The 22642-nt window shown below is 47.8% G+C and overlaps 1 protein-coding gene across 5 annotated transcripts; it reads left to right on the top strand.

The window, feature by feature from the left end:
- The first annotated feature begins 3667 nt into the window (after positions 1-3667).
- On the top strand, positions 3668-8784 carry LOC125552836. Of its 5 annotated transcripts, none has more exons than XM_048716526.1 (6): positions 3668-3834; positions 4181-4350; positions 6171-6860; positions 7069-7470; positions 7652-7743; positions 7848-8784. In XM_048716526.1, exons 3-6 carry the CDS (start codon positions 6204-6206, stop codon positions 8467-8469), a joined length of 1773 nt encoding a protein of 590 aa, XP_048572483.1. In that variant the 5' UTR covers positions 3668-3834; positions 4181-4350; positions 6171-6203; the 3' UTR covers positions 8470-8784. The 5 variants fall into 5 exon arrangements, with proteins under 5 accessions (XP_048572483.1, XP_048572480.1, XP_048572481.1 ...); XM_048716525.1 differs by lacking the exon at positions 3668-3834 and adding an exon at positions 3858-4002; XM_048716523.1 differs by lacking the exon at positions 4181-4350 and having other exon boundaries at positions 3673-3834.
- The last annotated feature ends 13858 nt before the right edge of the window (positions 8785-22642 follow it).

Genomic DNA, 22642 nt, shown 5'->3' with positions numbered 1-22642 from the left:
TCAACCCTTGGTTCCACAGGACGATCGCTGTACCTAATCACATAAAGTATCTCTGCTTGAGGTAGCGAGCATGTCTCATTCAAATGTAAGGGGAGATCGAGTAGGAGAGATGTCACCTCGGTTTGAATAGCACGTGCACGAGCTCTTGTCATGGGTCCACTTGGTACTTGGGGAGTTGGTGTAGCGTCCTTGGGGATGACCGTGGCATGCATCAGCCTCATTATGCACAAGAAAAATGATTTCTCCCCCTGCTAGCTAGGACCCACCAGATTTGCAAGCTGACATGTGGGCCTATTTAGTTGATGCGTATGCAGGGCTTCTTCAACTTAGTCAACAAACGATTCTAGCAGCAGTGACCGTTGGATGTTAATCCAAAGACTGTTCTGCTTTGTCAATCTTTGATCTTCTTGCTCCAGCCGCTCAAACCAGCACAGTCGGGACCGTCTGCTCCTGCCTCCCGTGGCCGGCTATGCTGCCGCGCAGGCCTCACCATCCCATCCTACTCCCACCGCTGACTAGGCCATGCATCCCTCTGCTCACCCACACCTCCTGTTATTCTCCGGCGACGGCAGCCTCACACCACAGCCGAACCAGTAAACCCTCGTACTCCCCTCCGCGTGGGTAACCACTATCACGTCTTCCCTGGCTCCGGGTCATTCCCTTCCTAGATCTCGCCGTCGTCCATCGTCTTGGTACTCTCGGTACGGCGTCGTCAACGCGATCAACGAACGACATCCATCGGAAGAGGACTGTACGTGGAGAGGCTGACAGCTGGGACCCATGAGGTCCATGCGACGCCATCCTTCAAGGGGAATCAGCCCCTCCTCCAGTCGCCGGGCTGAGAGCGCGACAGGATCCAGTCCCCCGCCACGTCGCCGACTGCTGCACCAGAGCCAGAGGAGGAAGCCTTCCCCGCCTTCTTTGCTTTCTCCGCCTTGGCCATGGAATCCCTCGCCATTGCCACGCACTCGAGAGGAGGAAGGAGGCGGAGGAGTCGGAGCAAGGGGAATGGGATCTAAGGGCCGAACCTTTGTCCCCAAGCCTTTTATATCACAGGACAAATTCTCTGGCCGAATCTCTCACCATGAATCCCCTGATCGACGGCCCGCGCGAAAGGGCTTTGCATAGGGCAGGCGCAACACATGGCGGAGATCGTGAACACAAATCGAGGAGCCACGCTCCCCACTTTCCCACTAATGCACGACATTACTGCTTCAGCGTGCGAACACGCGAATTCAAATTCCGAGATTTCCGGGACAAGTCAATCTGATTGATTACCAACGATTCCTTTCCTAAAGGACGCGCGTCAGTTCGACTGACCATCCTCCATGGGGACCCATGCACTCGGCCACGTTAAACACCCGACTGAAGTCCTCTTCAAGATCGTTATGTGACGAGCTTGACACCCCTCTGATGGCAAGCCCGATGTGTCATCTGAATGCTGACATCGGGAGGATCACTAGGACAGCTCTGCAACACTCGAGCAACCACACGTCACTCGGCGGACGAACTACCACTCGGACGTACCAGACATGGAGGCGTCATGGGAGCTGCAATGGTCAAAGAATCCTAAGTCATCCACTAAATAGAGTTATAGCTACCGTTACCTGTAACTGCTGTGGTAGAGGCTCGTTACATTGGTAACTGTCTCATTCAATGGCATTAATTGCCCCAACGGCGTGGGAGACATGGGGCTGCAACACACTCTATATAAGCCGCTCCCCTCTCCATAGCCGGACATGTTCAACCCTTGTAACAATGTCCATCAAATCAAAGCAAGTCTCAGGGCACGAGACGTAGGGCTTTTACCTCCACCGAGTGAGGGGCCTGAACTCGTTAAACACCAAGTGTCACACCTACGCCGTAGCTAGTCTCTGTCCCTTATTCATACCTCTAGTACTCATTGTCAGGATCATAACCCCGACAGCGGGCGCGGAGGCCGTGGAGGTCATGGCTGCGACGAACCCCAACTTCGTCGCGAAGCAGCATGTCATCTACGATGTCGTCCGTGCTCAAGCCGGCGCTCGCTAGGAAGCGGCCGACGCGGAGGCGCAGTTGCAGGCGACCGTGGAGGAGAACAACGCGAGCTGCGCCTCCTACGCGCCGCCGCCGAACCATCAGGCGGCCCGGTGGAATGACGACGGCGCTGGCGCCACCATTTCCATCGTGGACCTCACGTCCATCGGCGACGGACAGGTCGCAGACTTCTTCAAGGATGAGTAGGCCACGGGAGGCGGCAGGCCTGGCATCCCATGTGGGCTGGTGTGTCTCCCATGTTCTACATGTTCCTCACCGGAGACGCACCTTCACTTCATCGGTCTTATTGCCGGTGCTCAGGAAGACGGTGGATGGAGGACGACATGGGCTTGTGGACGTCGGGCGCCACCGCTGTAGAATAGATTTAGGGTCGGGTATTTTTTTGGTTTTAGATGTTTGAAATGTAATGAAAATCCGCCGTGTTTGTATGAAATCCGGTCGTGTTTGCATGAATTTCATCCGATTTATTGAAAAAGAGTTTAAAATGTATGCGGCTAGCGTTGGATGACGTCCTCCCGTATCCGTGTCCGTAGAAGGTTCCCCTATCTGCGGATGGATGCATGAGAAAATTTACGAGTTACCGTTAGAGATGCCCCTACCGTCAGTTACCAAAACACGGTGCAAGAGCAGGACTAATCCAAGCCCTATCATGCTTGCCTGCACTCCAACCCAACGCGATGGCAAACTTGCTCGCATGGCCCTTCTCGGATAATCAGCGTAATCCCTTTTAATCGGAGCATATCGCGACGAATGGCTGAACAGAGCGCCGCTGCTCAGCCGCGGGGTTTGGAACAGATTGCACGGAACCACAAATCCGTATCATCAGTGGAGGTCTACCACAGAAACAGAAACATGCGTGGCGTCCACTAAACAAACCCCCCCAAAAAGCTAGCTGGGGCAGAGCCAGCGAGGGAGAGGAGTAGAGGAATCGTTCTCTTCCCCTTTCGGCAATCCCCTCATCCCCGTGCGCAGGCAAAGACCAAGACACGAACAAAAAGGAGGACCGGACCGGTGGGCATGCAAAGCCGATATGCACACGCACGCTCGTATGGCTCGCCACGTTGCCAACGTGCCGGGGACGAACTCCGTGCGCGCGCTGTGCCGCGACGTTGACGCTGTGTGTTGGCCTGCTGCTGCGCGCGCGAGCCATGGCCGATGGCCGATTGCCCGTCGTCGGTCGGGCTGCGCGCGACGCCGACCGGGCACCGGTCGGCCCGGCCATCGCGTCCGCGCCCGACGCCCGATCGGGACCTCCCTCCCACCCCTCCCCTCCCCGTTGTACGCACTCTTCTGGCTGCTCCACCATGCGCCCGTCCGTCCGTGCAGCGGAGCATTCATAGGAGAACGAGGAGATCCTGACGCAATTCAGAGGAAGAAGGCGTGTCTGCCGCCGGTGACGTCACGCGACGTGACACGTCGCGGTACCACTCATGATCAAGGTTTGTGCGCACACGTAGTAATACTACTAGTACAGTACACCGGAGCGGTGCATGTTACGAGCTTTGCCGGCCCCACGTGTCAGCGAGGACGCCACCGGCCTGCGGCAGCAGCAAAGAGGATGCTTGACGAGCCCCCGGGCCCCGGCCGACGGCGTGTGTGTCAGGCCAGGGGCTCGAACGACAGTTGCGGGCGGTTGGGAGCCTCGTCGCCTACCTCGTCTGCCTCTCCCTTTTTATTCCGCCCTGGAGAGGGTCCAACCGTCTCTTCTTCGCCTTGGGCTGGCTCGGCTCCCCCCCGACTTTCCACCTCCACGGCTCCGGCTCCGGCTCCGCCCCGCGCACTACCGAAGGCCGAAAGGTACTGCTCCTCTCTCTGTTCCCCTCCCTTCCCTTTCCTCTCCCACCACCCGTTCGATGAAATGGCGCAGCCGCAGAATTAGCCGCTCCTTGCTTTTCATATCCTGCCGCCCTCGCGACGCTCGTCTGTCGCCGTGCGTCGCCTAGAGCTGACCAAGAGTTCGAATTGGTATGTGCCTCCTCTGTTGTTGCTCCACGACTCGAGCTGTTTCTTTCTTGCTGGTTCCGCAGGTGCCCTGGTTCTTGCTCCTGCACGGGACAAGGGGCCAAGAATTTCTGTGGTTTTGGTATGTTTTGTTTGCTCAAGATATTGCGCCTTTTCAAATTCTCTCGCGGTTTGCTTGCAGAATTTGTTCTTCCCCCTTGGACGAATGGATAATCCTTTGGCGGGTTAAGAGGTTGCTCGTTAAGGAACCTGAGATTTTAGTTTCGTGATTTCCGGGGAAGGAAGGATAGCTTATCGTCTTGGTAACACCAAGGGCATGCCGTGAAGCAACCCCCTCGACTTCAATTCTGGGTATTTATTCGGGGATGTGTCTGCACGATCGTTATGTACTTTTGCTTCAGAAAGAAATTGCTCTCCTGGAAATTAGGCTAGTCTTGAGACATCAATCTCATTTTTCTGTGTCTTCAGAGTCAGCCGACAAGTTTTTTTATTCCTGTTTTTGGTCTCGCTGTATTCCTGGCCTAACGCTCATTCCTCCCAGGACCTGCTATTTCTTGGCTTGTTAGGTCTCACTTTTGCTGGCTTCAAGTCAAGAAACAGATATAGGTTGGCTTACTCCGATAATCACGCAGGATTTCAGTCCTTAAAATCTTGTTAGGGGGCCAAGACATGGGAATTGGCAAGTTTGGTGGCTTTTGGGTGCCCATGTTACTTGCGATGAAGCTATATAGGCTTTGCAAGAATCATTAGTTCTATTCTAGTTGATGGGGTCTAGTGATCTACTAATCTTTGCTGTAAAGCTAAGAAACATCGGTACTTCTTTTCTCTTTTGCTAATACCTTTACCTTCAGCAAAGTCCTCACCACCTCCCTGCAAATTGGAAAGTTTTGGGATTAGACGTTTCTAGTTGGATATGTTGCTGTACGTAGTAGGTACTCTTGATGGCTGCCCTGTGAAAGGACATTGTTTGGTGGTGTGGTAGGGATTTTCTTTAATGATTTTGGTTCTCAGGCTCCGTTGCTGTCAGGGCTCTGTTTCAGTCCTTTGTTCTTCTTTGGTCCGGGTGCATTCATCTTCATACATTTAGATTGCAAACAATTGGGGCTTGGGGCTCCATAATTTCATACCAATCATTAGTTGTAGTTCCACATGGTTCGTTTTTGTTGTTTTTAAGCTTTGTCCAATGCAGTTTTTGTTTCTTTTCTTTAAAGTTGCCAAATCTGTGCTGTTAGGTACTCCCTCCGTCCGACAAAATGGATAAAAAAGGATGTATCTAGAACTAATATACATCTAGATACATCCCCTTTTATTCATTTTGATGACAAGTATTTCCGGACGGAGGGAGTAGGAGGTAAGCTCTTACATATATGTTCTGACTGTACTAATTTATTGTTTCTAGGGAGCTACCAACTGCTTCATTGCTGATCCACAGCCCACTTTTGCTGTACTCAGCTAGCACCCCCTGTATTGCAAATCATGATCAAGCCAACATTGCCCAATTAGAACTTAGAATCAGCCTTCTGGGAAAAGTCTTTGGTACCTTGAGGGTTTTTCATTTTCTTTTGGCATGTTGCATTCATCTTCAGACAGTTGGCCAAATTTAGGCTGCAAACTGTTGGACCTTGGGGCTCCAAAATTTCACAATAATTGTATGCCCATATGATTTATTTTTGTGCGTTAGAATTCCTCCAGACCAAAATCATGCTTTTGAATATTTTTCCAGTGCCGTATTTTTTTGTTTTCACTTGAAATGTCAAACTTGGTTGTTTGGTAGGAGCTAAGTCAGGTAACTTTGCTGGAGCTTATGTATATGTTGTATGAACTAATTCTATGTTTCTGTTGAGCTACCAACTTCAATGGACCATCATAATTTCACTACACAATCCACAGCTCACTTTTTCTTTACTTAGCGACCACCCCTTGTATCGCAAACTATGAGCCAGCATTCAAGTTGGAACCATTCCTCTGGGGGGGTGGGGGGGAATCTTCGGTACCTTGAACAGCACATTATTTTGTACATTTTCCATTGGACTTTATACAACAAAGTGATTTATCTGATACTGTAAAAAAACTGTTTGATATTTTGTATTACAAGCTTGTAGTTTTTAAGTTGGTGTATGGATTTTATTATCTAATTATACCACACTTAATTTCCATCTTATTTTCCCCAGAGAAAAGAGAGCTAAGCTGGCTTCAAGAAGAATATGGCATCTCTTACTCCAGGGATACTGTTAAAGGTTCTCAAACATATAAACTCTGATGTGAAAGTATGTGGAGAACACCGGTCAATTCTTCTCCAAGTTATTAGCATCGTTCCTGCAATTACTGGTTCAGAACTTTGGCCAGACCATGGTTTCTTCATAAAAGTTTCAGATTCATCGCACTCAACATATGTGTCTTTATCAAAGGAGGATAATGAACTCATCTTATCAAACAAACTACAACTTGGACAGTTCATATATGTTGAAAAGGTTCAGTCCAGTGTTCCTGTTCCAGTTCTTGTTGGGGTCAGAGCAGTCCCAGGAAGGAACCCTTTCATTGGAAACCCGAAGGATTTGATGCAAATGTCAACTCCCTCTGGGGTTTTGGAAGCATTGGATCAACAACAGAAAACTACCAAGCCAACTGAATTGTCTGAGAGTGAAAAGGAAAACTCTCAGAGGAAGGTAGTCATCAAAGAGCAGAAGGCCGGTGTTGCTTCCCGTTACATGCTTGGGATATCAAGCAACAATGGTAAAATTACCAATCTAAACTCTAGCATGGATAGTGACAAAAGTAGTAATGGAGGAAGTAGTGTTTGCGATGCAAACCAAAAGCTGGTCTCTAGTGCTACGAAAGTGAAACAAGAGTCAAAACCTCAGGTATGCGCATGATCATAGGTTTAATTGAAATATGATCAACAACGGAACACTAAACTTAGCTATATTGTGGCTCTGAGAATGTGATATGCTAATGGTAATTATATGAGATCAGATAATATATGAGCCCAATAGCTTCTAAGCAGACAAATATATGACATAAAATTGCATCTAGGATGGTTGGTGATTACATTTGCTGCTGTTATTGCAGGAAAGGCCAAATATTACCTCTCCTAATAATGCCAAGTTAGCTTCTACGAGACAAGAAGTTAATAAGGAAATACGCAAGAATAGTGGCAGGCCACTCAGTCAGAACGGTTCTGCTGTAGTGAAGAAGCAAATGCCAAGAGACATAAAAAGGGAATCAGCAACTGAAGGAAGCTCACCGCCAAAGCTTTATAGGAGTTCACCATCAACGCCAGCAAGAACTTCACCACCAAAGCTCAGGAGTTCACCACCAACGCCAGCAAGAACTTCACCACCGAGAATCAATGTGCCAGCAAAGGCAAATGCTACCTCCAGTCCAGTTTCTTCTGTGCCTAATATTAAAAGAAGAGTCACAGAAACCGTGTCCTGGGATACCCTTCCAACATGCTTGATCAAATCTGGAAAGGTATATTTTATCATCCCTAAATTGCAACAAAGGACTGAATTTCAGGTCTTCTATTAGTTGAACAAGTGTCGTGATGTAGTACTTGGGCATTTATGAACTGCAAACCATTCTTTTATGTGCAAAAAAAGCTTCGCGAAATCATTCTGAACATGCTGTACATTCATTTCTTTGTGGTGAATAGGCCGTTGTCAGGAGGAAGACTATTGCTCTTATAGTAGCAGCAGAGGCACAAAGGGAGGCTACTGCTGCTGCATCTCTTGTGAAAGGCCTTGGGTAAGTAGTACACCTCTGTTTCCATTTTAGCATTGTAGTTTTGATATGAATTGTCTGCTACTGCATGTGTTGAATGAAACTAACTTCCATGTCCTCTTCTCCAGAATTTTTACCGAGATACTGAAATCCGCCGAGGAGGATCCGCATGGCGCAGTCAACAAGTTTTTTCAGCTAAACCGGCTTATCATTCAGCAAAACATTTTCTGGAAAGATAACTCGCCAGATTCTGGCAAGGAATCCAGACCAGAGAAGGAGAAGCCATCAAGGAAAGTTTCTGCATCTCAGAACAAAGCTGCTGGAAGTGGTGCAGCGAAGAACCCCGACGATGCCTATACGAGTGGTAAGCTCGAATGGGCCAGAGAAGATGGTTTCAAGGAGATACGCAGGTCATGGATCGATCTGAAAAGGGAATCACAGTCATGGTTTCTGAACTTCCTGGAAGACGCGCTTGTGTCCGGATTCAAATTTGAGGGCCGAGTTAAGAACAGCACCAGAGAACGGGTGCGAGGGCAGTCCAAGGGTGGCGACGGGCAGATCGCGGTCCGGCTGTCGCAGCTCAAGGAGACCAGCAACTGGCTTGACCAGCAGCTGCAGAGCGAGGGGGCGAAACCTGACGACGGTTTGGTCGAAACCATCGAGCGGCTGAAGCAGAAGGCCTACTCGTGCCTGCTCGGGACCGTCGAGACCGCGGCCTCGGCTCTTGAAAGCAGAAACGGTTGCAGCTGAAATCTTTCCAGGGCTGGCCTTGCATGTTTTTTGGCTTGGAAGAAGTACAAGAGCAGTGCTGCTGTACATAACACAAGAAGATGCTGGTGCGAAGGAGAATGGAGATGAAGCATAATTTATACCAACTGTACAAAATAACGTAGGAGCGAGAGGATTGAGAGATGTAAATAGCCTGGTTGAGTTGCCCGTTAAGTTATTCGTTCGATCTTGTTCCTTTTGCGCTGTCTCGTGTTCCTTGTGAAGTCTTCAGTCGTGTCTGGCCAGCAATACAAATGGATGAATGTTTGCACTTGCCTAAAACAAAATTGCCAATTATTCGAGCCTCTGCACTCCGCAACCATGCGGCGCAAAACATATCATATCAGCTCTCGTTTGTAAGGTGTGTGTGTGGTGGATGGAAGATCCACCAGTAGAGATTATTGATACTCTTGTAAAAGAAGATATGGTGATCACCTTGCAATAAAGAGCATTTTGATGTCAAAAAAAGCTCTCATTTGTATAGCTGTGCTGGTATTTTTAATACCGCGCATGTCAGTGTGTGCTACATATGATGGACGTAACTGAGAAAGTTCAGTGTGAAGACTGTTGGTGTTTGTGGTTCCACTGCGGGCACCTCGAGGCAGTTCCAACGGGCCAAACGGACGTTCTCTGGATGTTCCTCTTTATCCGCTGGAGAAACAATGGGAAATTCAGAGGGTTTCTGCGGTGCCCAGCTTATTTGCTGCTCCCGGTACCATGAAATCGGGGAGAATATCAGGTGCTCCCATGCTCCAATTTATCAAAATGCAAATTTAAAAATTTCGAAATATTCCGAAACAAATTGTACAATCCCTAAAAAATTAAAATCAAAATTTGAAATATACATTTAGAAACAAAAAAGACAAATCCAGTATGAATAGTGTCACAAAAAGACAAAAGTGAAAACGCCACTATTTACATCAGGACTAGTCTTTTTTGTTTCTTCATGTATGTTTCAAATTTTGATTTGAAATATTTAGGGATTGTACACTCATGTATTTTCAATATCCACAAATATTTTCAGAATTGTTTGGAACATTTATATTTCATTTTTGAAAAAATGGAGCATGGGAGCGATAGGCTAGTGGACCAGCTCAGTAGCGCGCTTTTGCTGATGTATGTTCGTTAGTTTGTTTTGTTCATTTTATTCTTATTTATTTATATATTGAAATATTCTTAATATATATATATATATTTCATACATTATGTCACTTACTTTTTTCTAAAAAGTGTTTATCACACGTCCATTTTTTCATGCAGTGTAAGAAAATGCTCGCACAACTACTAAAAACATTATATAGCAGTAAAAAACTGTTCATGACATTTAAAAAATGTTTCACACGTTTCAAAAAATGTTTCACACGTTTCAAAAAATGTTCATACAATGCCAAATAATTTTCGTGCATCTATAAAAACAGTGTCACTAAAAAAATAAAATTTAAAGACATTCATGCATTTCAAAAAATGTCCGTGCCATTTAAAAGAAAGTTTATACAATAAAAAATGTTCGCGTAGTCAAAACAAATGTTCACCATCTATTTGGAAAATGTTAAAATGTATTTTAAAAAAATCTTCAAAGCATGTAAGCATGTATTCAAAAGAACCAAATTTCAAAAAGTTGCGAGTTTATTAAAAGATATATTGAGAAGTCATAAACAGTTATTGAATTCAAAAAACATTCGGGAAATCATAAAATGTTCATGATTTTAAAAAATTGTTCGCATATTAAAGAAAATCATGATTTTAAGTAAATTTTCATGTAATAAAAAAGTTCATTTTTTAAAATGACCCAGTATTCGAAACATATTCTGGAATTTAAAAACATTGACACAGCTTCCCATGGGTTAGTTTTTGTAAACTATATGAAAATGACTAAATGTCTATTTTGCCTCCATACACAGCTATGTTTATTCTGGTACCGTAGTAATGGTTATGGTAAACACCGCGCTATGCTAGGTGAGGCGAGACAAATAATTCATCGGTCTAGCTCAAGCACGGTCCATCAATGCAGTTTGCTCAGCCAAACAATATTTTGTTGTGGCGCCTTAGGAAATCAAGTCATGATGAGACCATCACATTTTTTTTGAATTGACATTTTAAAAGTCCCTTATCTTATCATGACATCACTCAGACATAGTTTGTGAAATGGTATTTTTAAAGTCTCTATCTTATCCTGGCATTTGATTCAGACTTTTTTATATCTACCACACCTGTATAATATGATAGTTTTTCTTCCATTGCAACGCATGGGCATATTTGCTAGTATTCTTAATGTATACATTTCATACATTATGTTACTTCAATTTTTTTAAAGTGTTTATCAAACGCCCAATTTTTTCCATGCAGTGTAAAAAAATGGTCGCACAACTTTTTTAAAACATTATTGCAGTAAAAAACATGACATTTAAAAAAGTTTCAATCATTTCAAAAAAAAATTATGCAATGTAAAATAATGTTCATGCATTTAAAAAATGATATCATTAAAAAAACCATCATTCATGTGTTCCAAAAATGTTCGTTAAAAGAAAGTTTATACAATAAAAATGTCCGCATATTAGTCAAAACAAATGCTCACCGTCTATTTGTAAAATGTTAACATGTATGCAAAAAAATCTTCACAACATGTATTTGAAAAAAAATGTAAATTTTGTAATTGTAACTTTTCAACATGTATCAAAAATGTATTGGACGTGCATACAAGAAATGTATGTTGTGCATTGAAAAAAGTAGACATGTCTTGAAAAAATGAGGAAAACTGATGAAGAAAGACACAAAAAAAAACATGTAGAATATTCTTAAGCTGGTCCAAAATGGTCCTGCCTAGTGCGAGACGGAGTATCATCTAGCCTAAAACCACCTCCCAAAAATCCACATTGGGCCGGCTCATCTAGTGATTGCCTAGTGCGAGACGGACTATCATCTCGTACTAGGCGAGACATCACCCCTCCCCCCCTCCCGAGGCGCTCCCATGGGCGACTGGGAGGAATCTCTAGCTTCTCGCCGAACTCCCTTCTCCTTCCTTCCGTCCTCTCTCGCTATCGCCGCCATTCGAAGCCCGCCCAACAGTGGTGGCAGCGCCACAGTAAACGCTGCTAAGAATGAATATAGTATTTTCATTTATTTCACTTCAAAAAATTGTATACATGATTAAGGGAGTCCTGAATTAGGGGGTCTCCGGACAGCTGGACTATATCCTTTAACCGGACTGTTGGACTATGAAGATACAAGATTAAAGACTTCGTCTCGTGTCCGGATGGGACTCTACTTGGCGTGGAAGGCAAGCTAGGCAATACGGATATGGATATCTCCTTCTTTGTAACCGACCTTGTGTAACCCTAACCCTCTCCGGTGTCTATATAAACCGGAGGGTTTTAGTCCGTAGGACAACAACAACCACAACATACAATCATACCATAGGCTAGCTTCTAGGGTTTAGCCTCTCTGATCTCGTGGTAGATCTACTCTTGTACTACCCATATCATCAATATTAATCAAGCAGGACGTAGGGTTTTATCTCCATCAAGAGGGCCCGAACCTGGGTAAAACATTGTGTCCACTGCCTCCTGTTACCATCCGGCCTAGACGCACAGTTCGGGACCCCTACCCGAGATCCGCCGGTTTTGACACCGACATTGGTGTTTTCATTGAGAGTTCCTCTGTGTCGTCGCCCTTAGACTTGATGGCTCCTACTATCATCGATAGCGATGCGGTCCAGGGCGAGACTTTTCTCCCCGGACAGATCTTTGTATTCGGCGGCTTTGCACTGCGGGCTAATTCGCTTGGCCATCTGGAGCAGATTGAAAGCTACGCCCCTGGCTGTCAGGTCAGATTTGAAAGTTTGAACTACACGGCCGACATCCGCGGAGACTTGATTTTCGACGGATTCGAGCTACAGCCGGGCGCGCCGCACTATCACGACGGGTATGACCTAGCTCTGCCGCGGAACAGTACCCCAGAGGTCGCGCTCGCATCAGCTCCGACCCTTAGCTCGGAGCCAACTGCGCCAATCGAGGACGGGTGGCTAGACACCGCCTCAGGGGCTGCAGTCTCAACGGCGATCGAGCCGAACACCAGCCTAATCCTCTACGAAGCCCGTGACTCCAAGGTGCCGGACTCTTTTCCGGACTCCGAACCATCTGCGCCCCTGCCAATCGAATCCGATTGGGCGCCGATCATGGAATTCACCGCCGCGGATATCTTTCAGCACTCGCCCTTCGGCGACATTCTGAATTCACTAAGGTCTCTCTCTTTGTCAGGAGAGCCCTTGCCGGACTATGGCCAACAGGATTGGGATGCGGACGACGAAGAAATTCGACGCCCACCCACCACCCACTTCGTAGCCACTGTCGATGATTTAACCGACATGCTCGACTTCGACTCCGAAGACATCGACAGTATGGACGACGATGTAGGAGACGAACATGAACCAGCGCCTATAGGGCACTGGAAAGCCACCTCGTCATATGACATATACATGGTGGATACACCCAAAGAAGGCAATGACGATGAGATAGCGGAGGATGACCCCTCCAAGAAGCAACCCAAGCGCCGACGTCAGCGGCGCCGCTCTAGGTCCCGCCAAAGCAAAAGTGATGATACCGGCACAGGAGATAATAACACTCCGGATAGTGCCAAAGACAACAACATTCCCCTCCAGCAAGATTCAGAGCAGGAGGATGGAGGAGCCAGCTCTCCTGAGAGAGCGACAGATGGAGAGGAGGAGGATGACAATTACATGCCCCCCTCCGAAGACGAGGCAAGCCTCGGCGACGATGAATTCGCAGTACCAGAGGATCCCGTCGAACAAGAGCGCTTCAAGTGCCGGCTTATGGTCACGGCAAATAGCCTGAAGAAAAAGCAGCAACAGCTTCAAGCTGATCAAGATCTGCTAGCTGACAGATGGACTGAAGTCCTCGCGGCCGAGGAATATAAACTCGAGCGCCCCTCCAAGAATTACCCAAAGTGCAGGTTACTACCCCGACTGGAGGAGGAAGCGTATGATACGGTTGATCGGCCACCTCGTGGCCGCGATAGAGAGGCATCCCAGCCAAAAGCTCAGCCTCCACCCCGACGCCATTCAAATAAAAAGACATGGGAAAATACGCCAGACCTGCGAGACATATTGGAGGACAAAGCAAAGCATGCAAGATCGATTTACGGATCACGAGGGAGCACCACTCTGCGAGACGATAAACGTCACGCCGGATACAGTAAAAGCAAATCCGGCCAGGCCGAACACAGCGGGCGAGACCCATTCGAGCTGCGTCGCGATATAGCCCAATACAGAGGCGCCGCACACCCCTTATGCTTCACAGACGAAGTAATGGAACATCAATTCCCAGAAGGTTTCAAACCTGTAAATATTGAATCATACGACGACACAACAGATCCCGCAGTATGGATCGAGGATTTCCTCCTCCACATCCACATGGCCCGCGGTGATGACTTACACACCATCAAATACCTCCCACTAAATCTTAAAGGACCAGCGCGGCATTGGCTTAACAGCTTGACAGCAGACTCCATTAGCTGTTGGGAAGATCTGGAAGCCGCATTCCTCGACAAGTTTCAGGGCACTTATGTGCGACCACCAGATGCCGATGACTTGAGCCACATAATTCAACAACCAGAAGAGTCGGCCGGGCAATTCTGGACTCAGTTCCTTACAAAGAAAAATCAGGTCGTCGATTGTCCGGATGCAGAGGCCTTAGCGGCTTTCAAACACAACATCTGAGGCGAGTGGCTAGCCCGGCACCTTGGTCAGGAAAAGTTAAAATCTATGGCAGCTCTCACGACGCTCATGACCCGCTTTTGCGCGGGAGAAGACAGCTGGCTGGCTCGCAGTAATAACATATCAAAGAACCATGGTACCCAGGATACCAAGGACGGCAATAGCAGGTCACGTCGCAACAAACATAAGCGCCGTATTAACAGCGAAAACACCGAGGATACGACAGTCAATGCCGGATTCAAAGGCTCTAAACCCGGTCAGCGGAAAAAGCCATTCAAACAAAGCACGCCGGGTCCGTCCAGCTTGGACCGTATACTCGATCGCTCGTGTCAAATACACGGAACCCCAAACAAGCCAGCCAATCACACCAACAGGGATTGTTGGGTGTTCAAGCAGGCCGGCAAGTTAATTGCCGAAAACAAGGACAAGGGGCCGCATAGCAATGACGAGGAGGAGCCCTGGCAGCCGCACACCGGAGGGCAGAAGAGGTTTCCCCCGCAAGTGCGGATGGTGAACATGATATACGCGACCCACATCCCCAAGAGGGAGCGGAAGCGTGCGCTCAGGGACGTATATGCGTCGGAGCCAGTCGCCCCAAAGTTCAACCCTTAGTCCTCATGTCCGATCACCTTCGATCGCAGGGACCACCCCACTAGTATCCGTCATGGCGGATTTGCCGCACTGGTCCTAGACCCAATCATCGACGGATTCCACCTCACTCGAGTCCTTATGGATGGCCGCAGCAGCCTGAATCTGCTTTATCAGGACACAGTGCGCAAAATGGGTATAGACCCCTCAAGGATCAAACCCACAAAAACGACCTTTAAAGGCGTCATTCCAGGTATGAAGGCCCATTGCACAGGCTCAATTACACTGGAAGTGATCTTCGGATCCCCTGATAATTTTCGAAGCGAAGAGTTAATCTTCGACATAGTCCCGCTCTGCAGTGGTTATCACGCGCTGCTCGGGCGAACCGCATTTGCTAGATTCAATGCGGTACCGCATTATGCATACCTCAAGCTCAAGATGTCAGGACCTCGCGGAGTTATTACAGTCAATGGAAACACAGAGCGCTCTCTCCGAACAGAGGAGCACACCGCGGCCCTTGCAGCAGAAGCGCAAAGCAGCCTCTCAAGGCAATCAACCAGTTCGGCGCTTCAAAGCCCGGACACCTTCAAGCGCATTCGGGGCAATCGGCAAATAGATCGCCTGGCGCAATCTGAGCTCGCATAGCAATACGGCAGCCACCCCAATCCCAGCCCAACGGCGAAACTCGTGTCGCGCGTATATAATTACGCATTAAAAATACCATGGGCACAGGTGGGGAGGGGGGCACAACTGCGGCACGCCCCAAGACGCGGCTTAAACCGCACTAGGGGCTTCCCGTTTGGTTATTTTTCTTTTTTTTTCAGGACCTTAATCTCTGGAAGCACTGTCCGGCAGCACTATTGCCGAACACATGATGCAGCAACCAAGGAGGCAGACAGCTACGTCATACCACGGAATTCCCAGGTGGATTACAGTAACGAGCGAAATATTCGATTTAATATCATTCCTCAGCTTGCCCTTGGAAGGGACATAGTCCTACTCTTTTCTTATCGCACTATCTGTATCACTCTGCTTTAACGCAATTTTTTTAATAAACAATGCATAACATTACGACTATTATTGCATTCTTGTTATATATATATACGTGTTCATTAATGACACCTTGCAACCGTACACCTTGGTACGGCTAATACACCAGGGGCTTACGTACCTCACAATACGGTGTGAAAAGTCCGAACACTTTCACAAGTGCGGCACCCCGAACTTATAGCATTATATGCATCAGCTCCGAATCATGTCTTTGGTCAAATGTTGGGTTTGCCCGGCTCCTATGTTTTGGTACCTTACGTTCCGCTCTATCGGCTAAGGTATCGCTAGGAGAACTACTGCGATTGTGCCCCGGTTCTGCTGGGTTCAGCACCTCAGTAGAGAAAGTTAAAACTGACTGTCATGATAAGGCGAGAGACTAGTCGCTGTTCGGCGAGGTTTTCGAGTCCCTAAAGATTTATGCCACTTAGAGCGAGGGGCCGGCCCTGTCCGGCTTAAAGGCATGTATCGCGCCCCGAATTCGGCCTTTTGAATACCAGGGGCTTTGCTGAAATTTAAAATTATAGAATTCTATGGCTAAGTGAGAGTGATAAAGCATTATTAGTCCGGTTGCCTTGTTCGCTGTGCTGAGCACCTCCCTCGAAGGAGCCAAACATGGGAACAAAAGTGCTCAGGTTTATCCCGAACACCCTAGCACTCGTGGCATGGGGGCAGAAGCCGAGGACTAGCCATCTCTCAGATTGGATAAACAGCCAAACAGAAGGTAATATTTTAAATTCAAACAAGCGTTGCATAGCGCTTATGAAACAAGTTTTCATAAATACAGGATAAAACGAGCAAGTCTCATTCAAATATTACATCTTTTGAACACTCATCCGCGATGAGACGGGCACCCGGCAGAACACCCTCGCAGTACATCTCGGGGTGGCGGTGCTCCTTGCCCTCCGGTGGCCCCTCCTTGATCAGCTTCACGGCGTCTAGCTTGACTCATTGCAATTTCATACGGGCGAAAGCCCGACGTGCACCTTCAATGCAGACAGATCGCTTGACGACCTACAGCCGCGGGCAGGCATCCACAAGCCGCCTCACCAGGCCGAAGAAGCTGTTCGGAAGGGCGTCGCCAGGCCACAACCGGACCATAAAGCTCTTCATGGCCCGATCGGCCGCCTTATGTAGCTCGACCATCTGCTTCAGCTGGTCGCTCATTGGCATCGGGTGTTCGGCCTCAGCATACTGAGACCAGAACAGCTTCTCCGTTGAGCTTCCATCCTCGGCCTGGTAAAATTGTGCGGCATCGGACACGCTGCGGGGCAAATCTGCGAATGCTCCTAGAGAGCTCCAGATTCGGGTAAGTAATCGGTAATTTACTTCTACATGCTTGCTTTGCATATAGAAAGCCTTACCCGCTGCTATCTTCTTCATCGCGTCGATCTCTTGGAGAGCCTTTTGGACTTCGGCCTTGGCACTTTTTGCGCTCTTGAGGGCCGCGGCAAGCTCAGACTCCCGCGTCTTTGAGTCAAGCTCCAATGCCTCGTGCTTCGCCACGAGAGCCTGGAGCTCTTGCTGCACCTCGCCCACCCGAGCCTCGTGCTTCTCTCGCTCGGCGCACTCCTTGGCCGCTTTATCTTCGGCCTTGGTTAGCGCTTGCTTCAGGTTCTCCACCTCGGTCGTGGCACCTGGCAAATATACGATGATCCTATCATTTTGCAATCGCATCTTCTTTTATATACACATATCTATAGACAGGGTATTACTTACCCTTGTTCTCCTCGAGCTGCCTCTTGGCAAGGCCGAGCTCTTTCCTGGACCCCTCGAGGTCCTGCTTCAGTACGGCGACCTCCGCAGTCAGGGCCGCGGACGCCAGCAGCGAAGCCTGCATATGCATATTGACACACTTATATTAGACTCCTGCGATATTATTTGATCCTCTGTTCGGCTTTTCTTTGTGAACACCGAACAAAGCATCATGGGCTACTGTCTATGCGGTAATATTTCTACTACATTTTAAAACACCTACCTCAAAGCCTGTTAGAAGGCTGGCACAGGCTTCAGTCAACCCGCTCTTGGCGGACTGAACCTTCTGGACCACCGCACTCATAACAGTACGGTGCTCCTCGTCGATGGAAGCACTGCGAAGCGCTTCCAGCAGATTGACCGGCGCCTCTGGATGGACAGAGGTCACCGGCACAGGCGTCTTGCCCCTCTTAGAAGGAGGCTGCCTGCCCGAGCCTGGAACCGCTGGAGGTTCCGACGCGGTGTTCGGCTGAGGGCCGAACTCGGAGCTCTCTGGGGCCCCGTCCCCTCGGCTCCTGGAGTCCGGAAGGTCGCCTTGAGGCACCTCCAGGACTATCTCCCCTCGGTCCGGTGCCTCTTAAGACAGCACCTCGGCGTCGTCAGCAGGATGAGGGGAGGTGGCGGTCGGGACTGGATCGTTGTCCATGTCCGACGAGCCCAGGGAGCCGTCCGATGATACCTCAATATTGGCTCGTGGCGGCCTGCATAATTATGTTCGGCGTTAGGGAAAACAGTGCGACAAAGGAATTCTATGAGTTACTCTGGTATCTGAATACTTACGATCTCCCCGGGGGCTTGGCCCTGGGCAACCACTCGTCTTCGCCTTCGTCGGCGGTGGTGGAACTGTCCGGAAGGAGAGTCCTTCCCTTCTTGGACCCTTCGGCCTCCCCAGTTGGGGCGGCCTTCCTTTTCTTGTCTCCCCCGCCTGGAGGGGGAGCATCTTCTTCTTCCTCCTCGTCTTCGGGGGAAGAGTGTGCCGCAGAGTTATCGGACGATGAGTCTGATAACACCTAGCGCCGGGAACTCTTTCGGGTTCCCTTGGCCATCTTGGTCTTCTCCGGCACCTCGTAAGGAGCCGGAGCCAGCATATCCGTCAGGAGAGCGCCCGCAGTGTCTTCGGACAAAGGGGCCGGACAGTTAATCTGCCCCAACATCTACACCCAGTCCTATCAAAGGCATGGAGATTAGTCCCCGCGCATAATTAAGCTAGGGAAAATAAATGTCCTACGGGACGTATTGAACTCACCGAACGCGCTGGGCGCTTTGCGCTTAGTCCGCGGTCCTCGGCGAGAGAAGGGGGGACCCCGGCGCCCTTGAATAGAACCTTCCAAACGGCCTTGTGCGTCGTATCGAAGAGCTCGCTCAGAGTCTGGTGCTGGGCCGGGTCAAACTCCCACAAGGTAAAATCCCGTTGTTGACACGGGAGGATCCGGCGGATGAGCATAACTTGGACTATGTTGACAAGCTTGAGCTTCTTGTTCTCCATGCTCCGGATACATTTCTGGAGTCCATCCAGCTCCACCGATGAACCCCACGACAAGCCCTTCTCCTTCCAGGAAGTGAGCCGTGTTGGGAATCCGGATCGAAACTCAGGGGCTGCCGCCCATTTGGCGTCGCGCGGCTCGGTGATGTAGAACCACGCCGATTGCCATCCCTTTATTGTCTCCACAAAGGAGCCTTCGAGCCATATGACGTTGGGCATCTTGCCCACCATGGCTCCGCCGCATTCTGCTTGTTGGCCTCGTACTACCTTCTAAAGGAAATATGCCCTAGAGGCAATAATAAAGTTATTATTTATTTCCTTATATCATGATAAATGTTTATTATTCATGCTAGAATTGTATTAACCGGAAACATAATACATGTGTGAATACATAGACAAACAGAGTGTCACTAGTATGCCTCTACTTTACTAGCTCGTTGATCAAAGATGGTTATGTTTCCTAACCATAGACATGATTTGTCATTTGATTAACGGGATCACATCATTAGGAGAATGATGTGATTGACTTGACCCATTCCATTAGCATAGCACTTGATCGTTTAGTTTGTTGCCATTGCTTTCTTCATGACTTATACATGTTCCTATGACTATGAGATTATGCAACTCCCGTTTACCGGAGGAACACTTTGTGTGCCACCAAACGTCACACCGTAACTGGGTGATTATAAAGGTGCTCTACAGGTGTCTCCGAAGGTACTTGTTGGGTTGGCGTATTTCGAGATTAGGATTTGTCACTCCGATTGTCGGAGAGGTATCTCTGGGCCCTCTTGGTAATGCACATCACTTAAGCCTTGCAAGCATTGCAACTAATGAGTCAGTTGTAGGATGATATATTACAGAACGAGTAAAGAGACTTCCCGGTAACGAGATTGAACTAGGTATTGAGATGCCGACGATCGAATCTCGGGAAAGTAACATACCGATGACAAAGGGAACAACGTATGTTGTTATGCGGTCTGACCGATAAAGATCTTCGTAGAATATGTGGGACCCAATATGAGCATCCAGGTTCCGCTATTGGTTATTTACCGGAGACGTGTCTCGGTCATGTCTACATTGTTCTCGAACCCGTAGGGTCCGCACGCTTAAGGTTTCGATGACAGTTATATTATGAGTTTATGAGTTTTGATGTACCGAAGGAGTTCGGAGTCCCGGATGAGATTGGGACATGACGAGGAGTCTCGAAATGGTCGAGACGTAAAGATCGATATATTGGACGACTATATTCGGACATCGGAAAGGTTCCGAGTGATTCGGGTATTTTTCGGAGTACCGGAGAGTTACAGGAATACGTATTGGGCCTTATTGGGCCATACGGGAAAGAAGGAAAAGGGCCTCAAGGGTGGCCGCACCCCTCCCCTTGGTCTGGTCCGAATTGGACTAGGGAAGGGGGGCGCCCCCTTCCTTCCTTCTCCTTTTCCCTTCCTCTTTTCCTATTCCATATGGGAGGTGGAATCCTACTAGGACTAGGTGAAGGAAATATGCCCTAGAGGCAATAATAAATTTATTATTTATTTCCTTATTTCATGATAAATGTTTATTATTCATGCTAGAATTTTATCAACCGAAAACATAATACATGTGTGAATACATAGACAAACAGAGTGTCACTAGTATGCCTCTACTTGACTAGCTCGTTAATCAAAGATGGTTATGTTTCCTAACCATAGACAAAGAGTTGTTATTTGATTAACGGGATCACATCATTAGGAGAATGATGTGATTGACTTGACCCATTCCGTTAGCTTAGCACTCGATCGTTTAGTTTGTTGCTATTGCTTTCTTTATGACTTATACATGTTCCTATGACTATGAGATTATGCAACTCCCATTTACCGGAGGAACACTTTGTGTGCCACCAAACGTCACAACGTAACTGGGTGATTATAAAGGTGCTCTACAGGTGTCTCCGAAGGTACTTGTTGGGTTGGCGTATTTCGAGATTAGGATTTGTCACTCCGATTGTTGGAGAGGTATCTCTAGACCCTCTCGGTAATGCACATCACTTAAGCCTTGCAAGCATTGCAACTAATGAGTTAGTTGTAGGATGATGTATTACAGAACGAGTAAAGAGACTTGCCGGTAACGAGATTGAACTAGGTATTGAGATGCCGAAGATCAAATCTCGGGCAAGTAACATACCGATGACAAAGGGAACAATGTATGTTGTTATGCGGTCTGACCGATAAAGATCTTCGTAGAATATGTAATATGTGGGACCCAATATGAGCATCCAGGTTCCGTTATTGGTTATTGACCGGAGACGTGTCTCGGTTATGTCTACATTGTTCTCGAACCCGTAGGGTCCGCATGCTTAAGGTTTCGATGACAGTTATATTATGAGTTTATGAGTTTTGATGTACCGAAGGAGTTCGGAGTCCCGGATGAGATCGGGGACATGACGAGGAGTCTCGAAATGGCCGAGACGTAAATATCGATATATTGGACGACTATATTCGGACATCGGAAAGGTTCCGAGTGATTCGGGTATTTTTCGGAGTACCGGAGAGTTACGGGAATACGTATTGGGCCTTATTGGGCCATACGGGAAAGAAGGAAAAGGGCCTCAAGGGTGGCCGCACCCCTCCCCTTGGTCTGGTCTGAATTGGACTAGGGAAGGGGGGCGCCCCCTTCCTTCCTTCTCCTTTTCCCTTCCTCTTTTCCTATTCCATATGGGAGGTGGAATCCTACTAGGACTAGGTGAAGGAAATATGCCCTAGAGGCAATAATAAAGTTATTATTTATTTCCTTATTTCATGATAAATGTTTATTATTCATGCTAGAATTGTATTAACCGGAAACATAATACATGTGTGAATACATAGACAAACAGAGTGTCACTAGTATGCCTCTACTTGACTAGCTCATTAATCAAAGATGGTTATGTTTCCTAACCATAGACAAAGAGTCGTTATTTGATTAACGGGATCACATCATTAGGATAATGATGTGATTGACTTGACCCATTCCGTTAGCTTAGCACTCGATCGTTTAGTATGTTGCTATTGCTTTCTTCATGACTTATACATGTTCCTATGACTATGAGATTATGCAACTCCCGTTTACCGAAGGAACACTTTGTGTGCTACCAAACGTCACAACATAACTGGATGATTATAAAGGAGCTCTACAGGTGTCTCCAAAGGTACATGTTGGGTTGGCGTATTTCGAGATTAGGATTTGTCACTCCGATTGTCGGAGAGGTATCTCTGGGCCCTCTCGGTAATGCATATCACATAAGCCTTGCAAGCATTGCAACTAATGAGTTAGTTGCGAGATGATGTATTACGGAACGAGTAAAGAGACTTGCCGGTAACGAGATTGAACTAGGTATTGAGATACCGACGATCGAATCTCGGGCAAGTAACATACCGATGACAAAGGGAACAACGTATGTTGTTATGTAGTCTGACCGATAAAGACGATCTTCGTAGAATATGTAGGAGCCAATATGAGCATCCAGGTTCCGCTATTGGTTATTGTCCAGAGACGTGTCTCGGTCATGTCTACATTGTTCTCGAACCCGTAGG

Source organism: Triticum urartu, chromosome 4 (assembly GCF_003073215.2).
Source record: "Triticum urartu cultivar G1812 chromosome 4, Tu2.1, whole genome shotgun sequence".
NCBI classification, from domain to species: domain Eukaryota; kingdom Viridiplantae; phylum Streptophyta; class Magnoliopsida; order Poales; family Poaceae; genus Triticum; species Triticum urartu.
The sequence above is the reverse complement of the archived record's forward strand: the minus strand, read 5'-3'. Positions and strand labels throughout refer to the sequence as shown.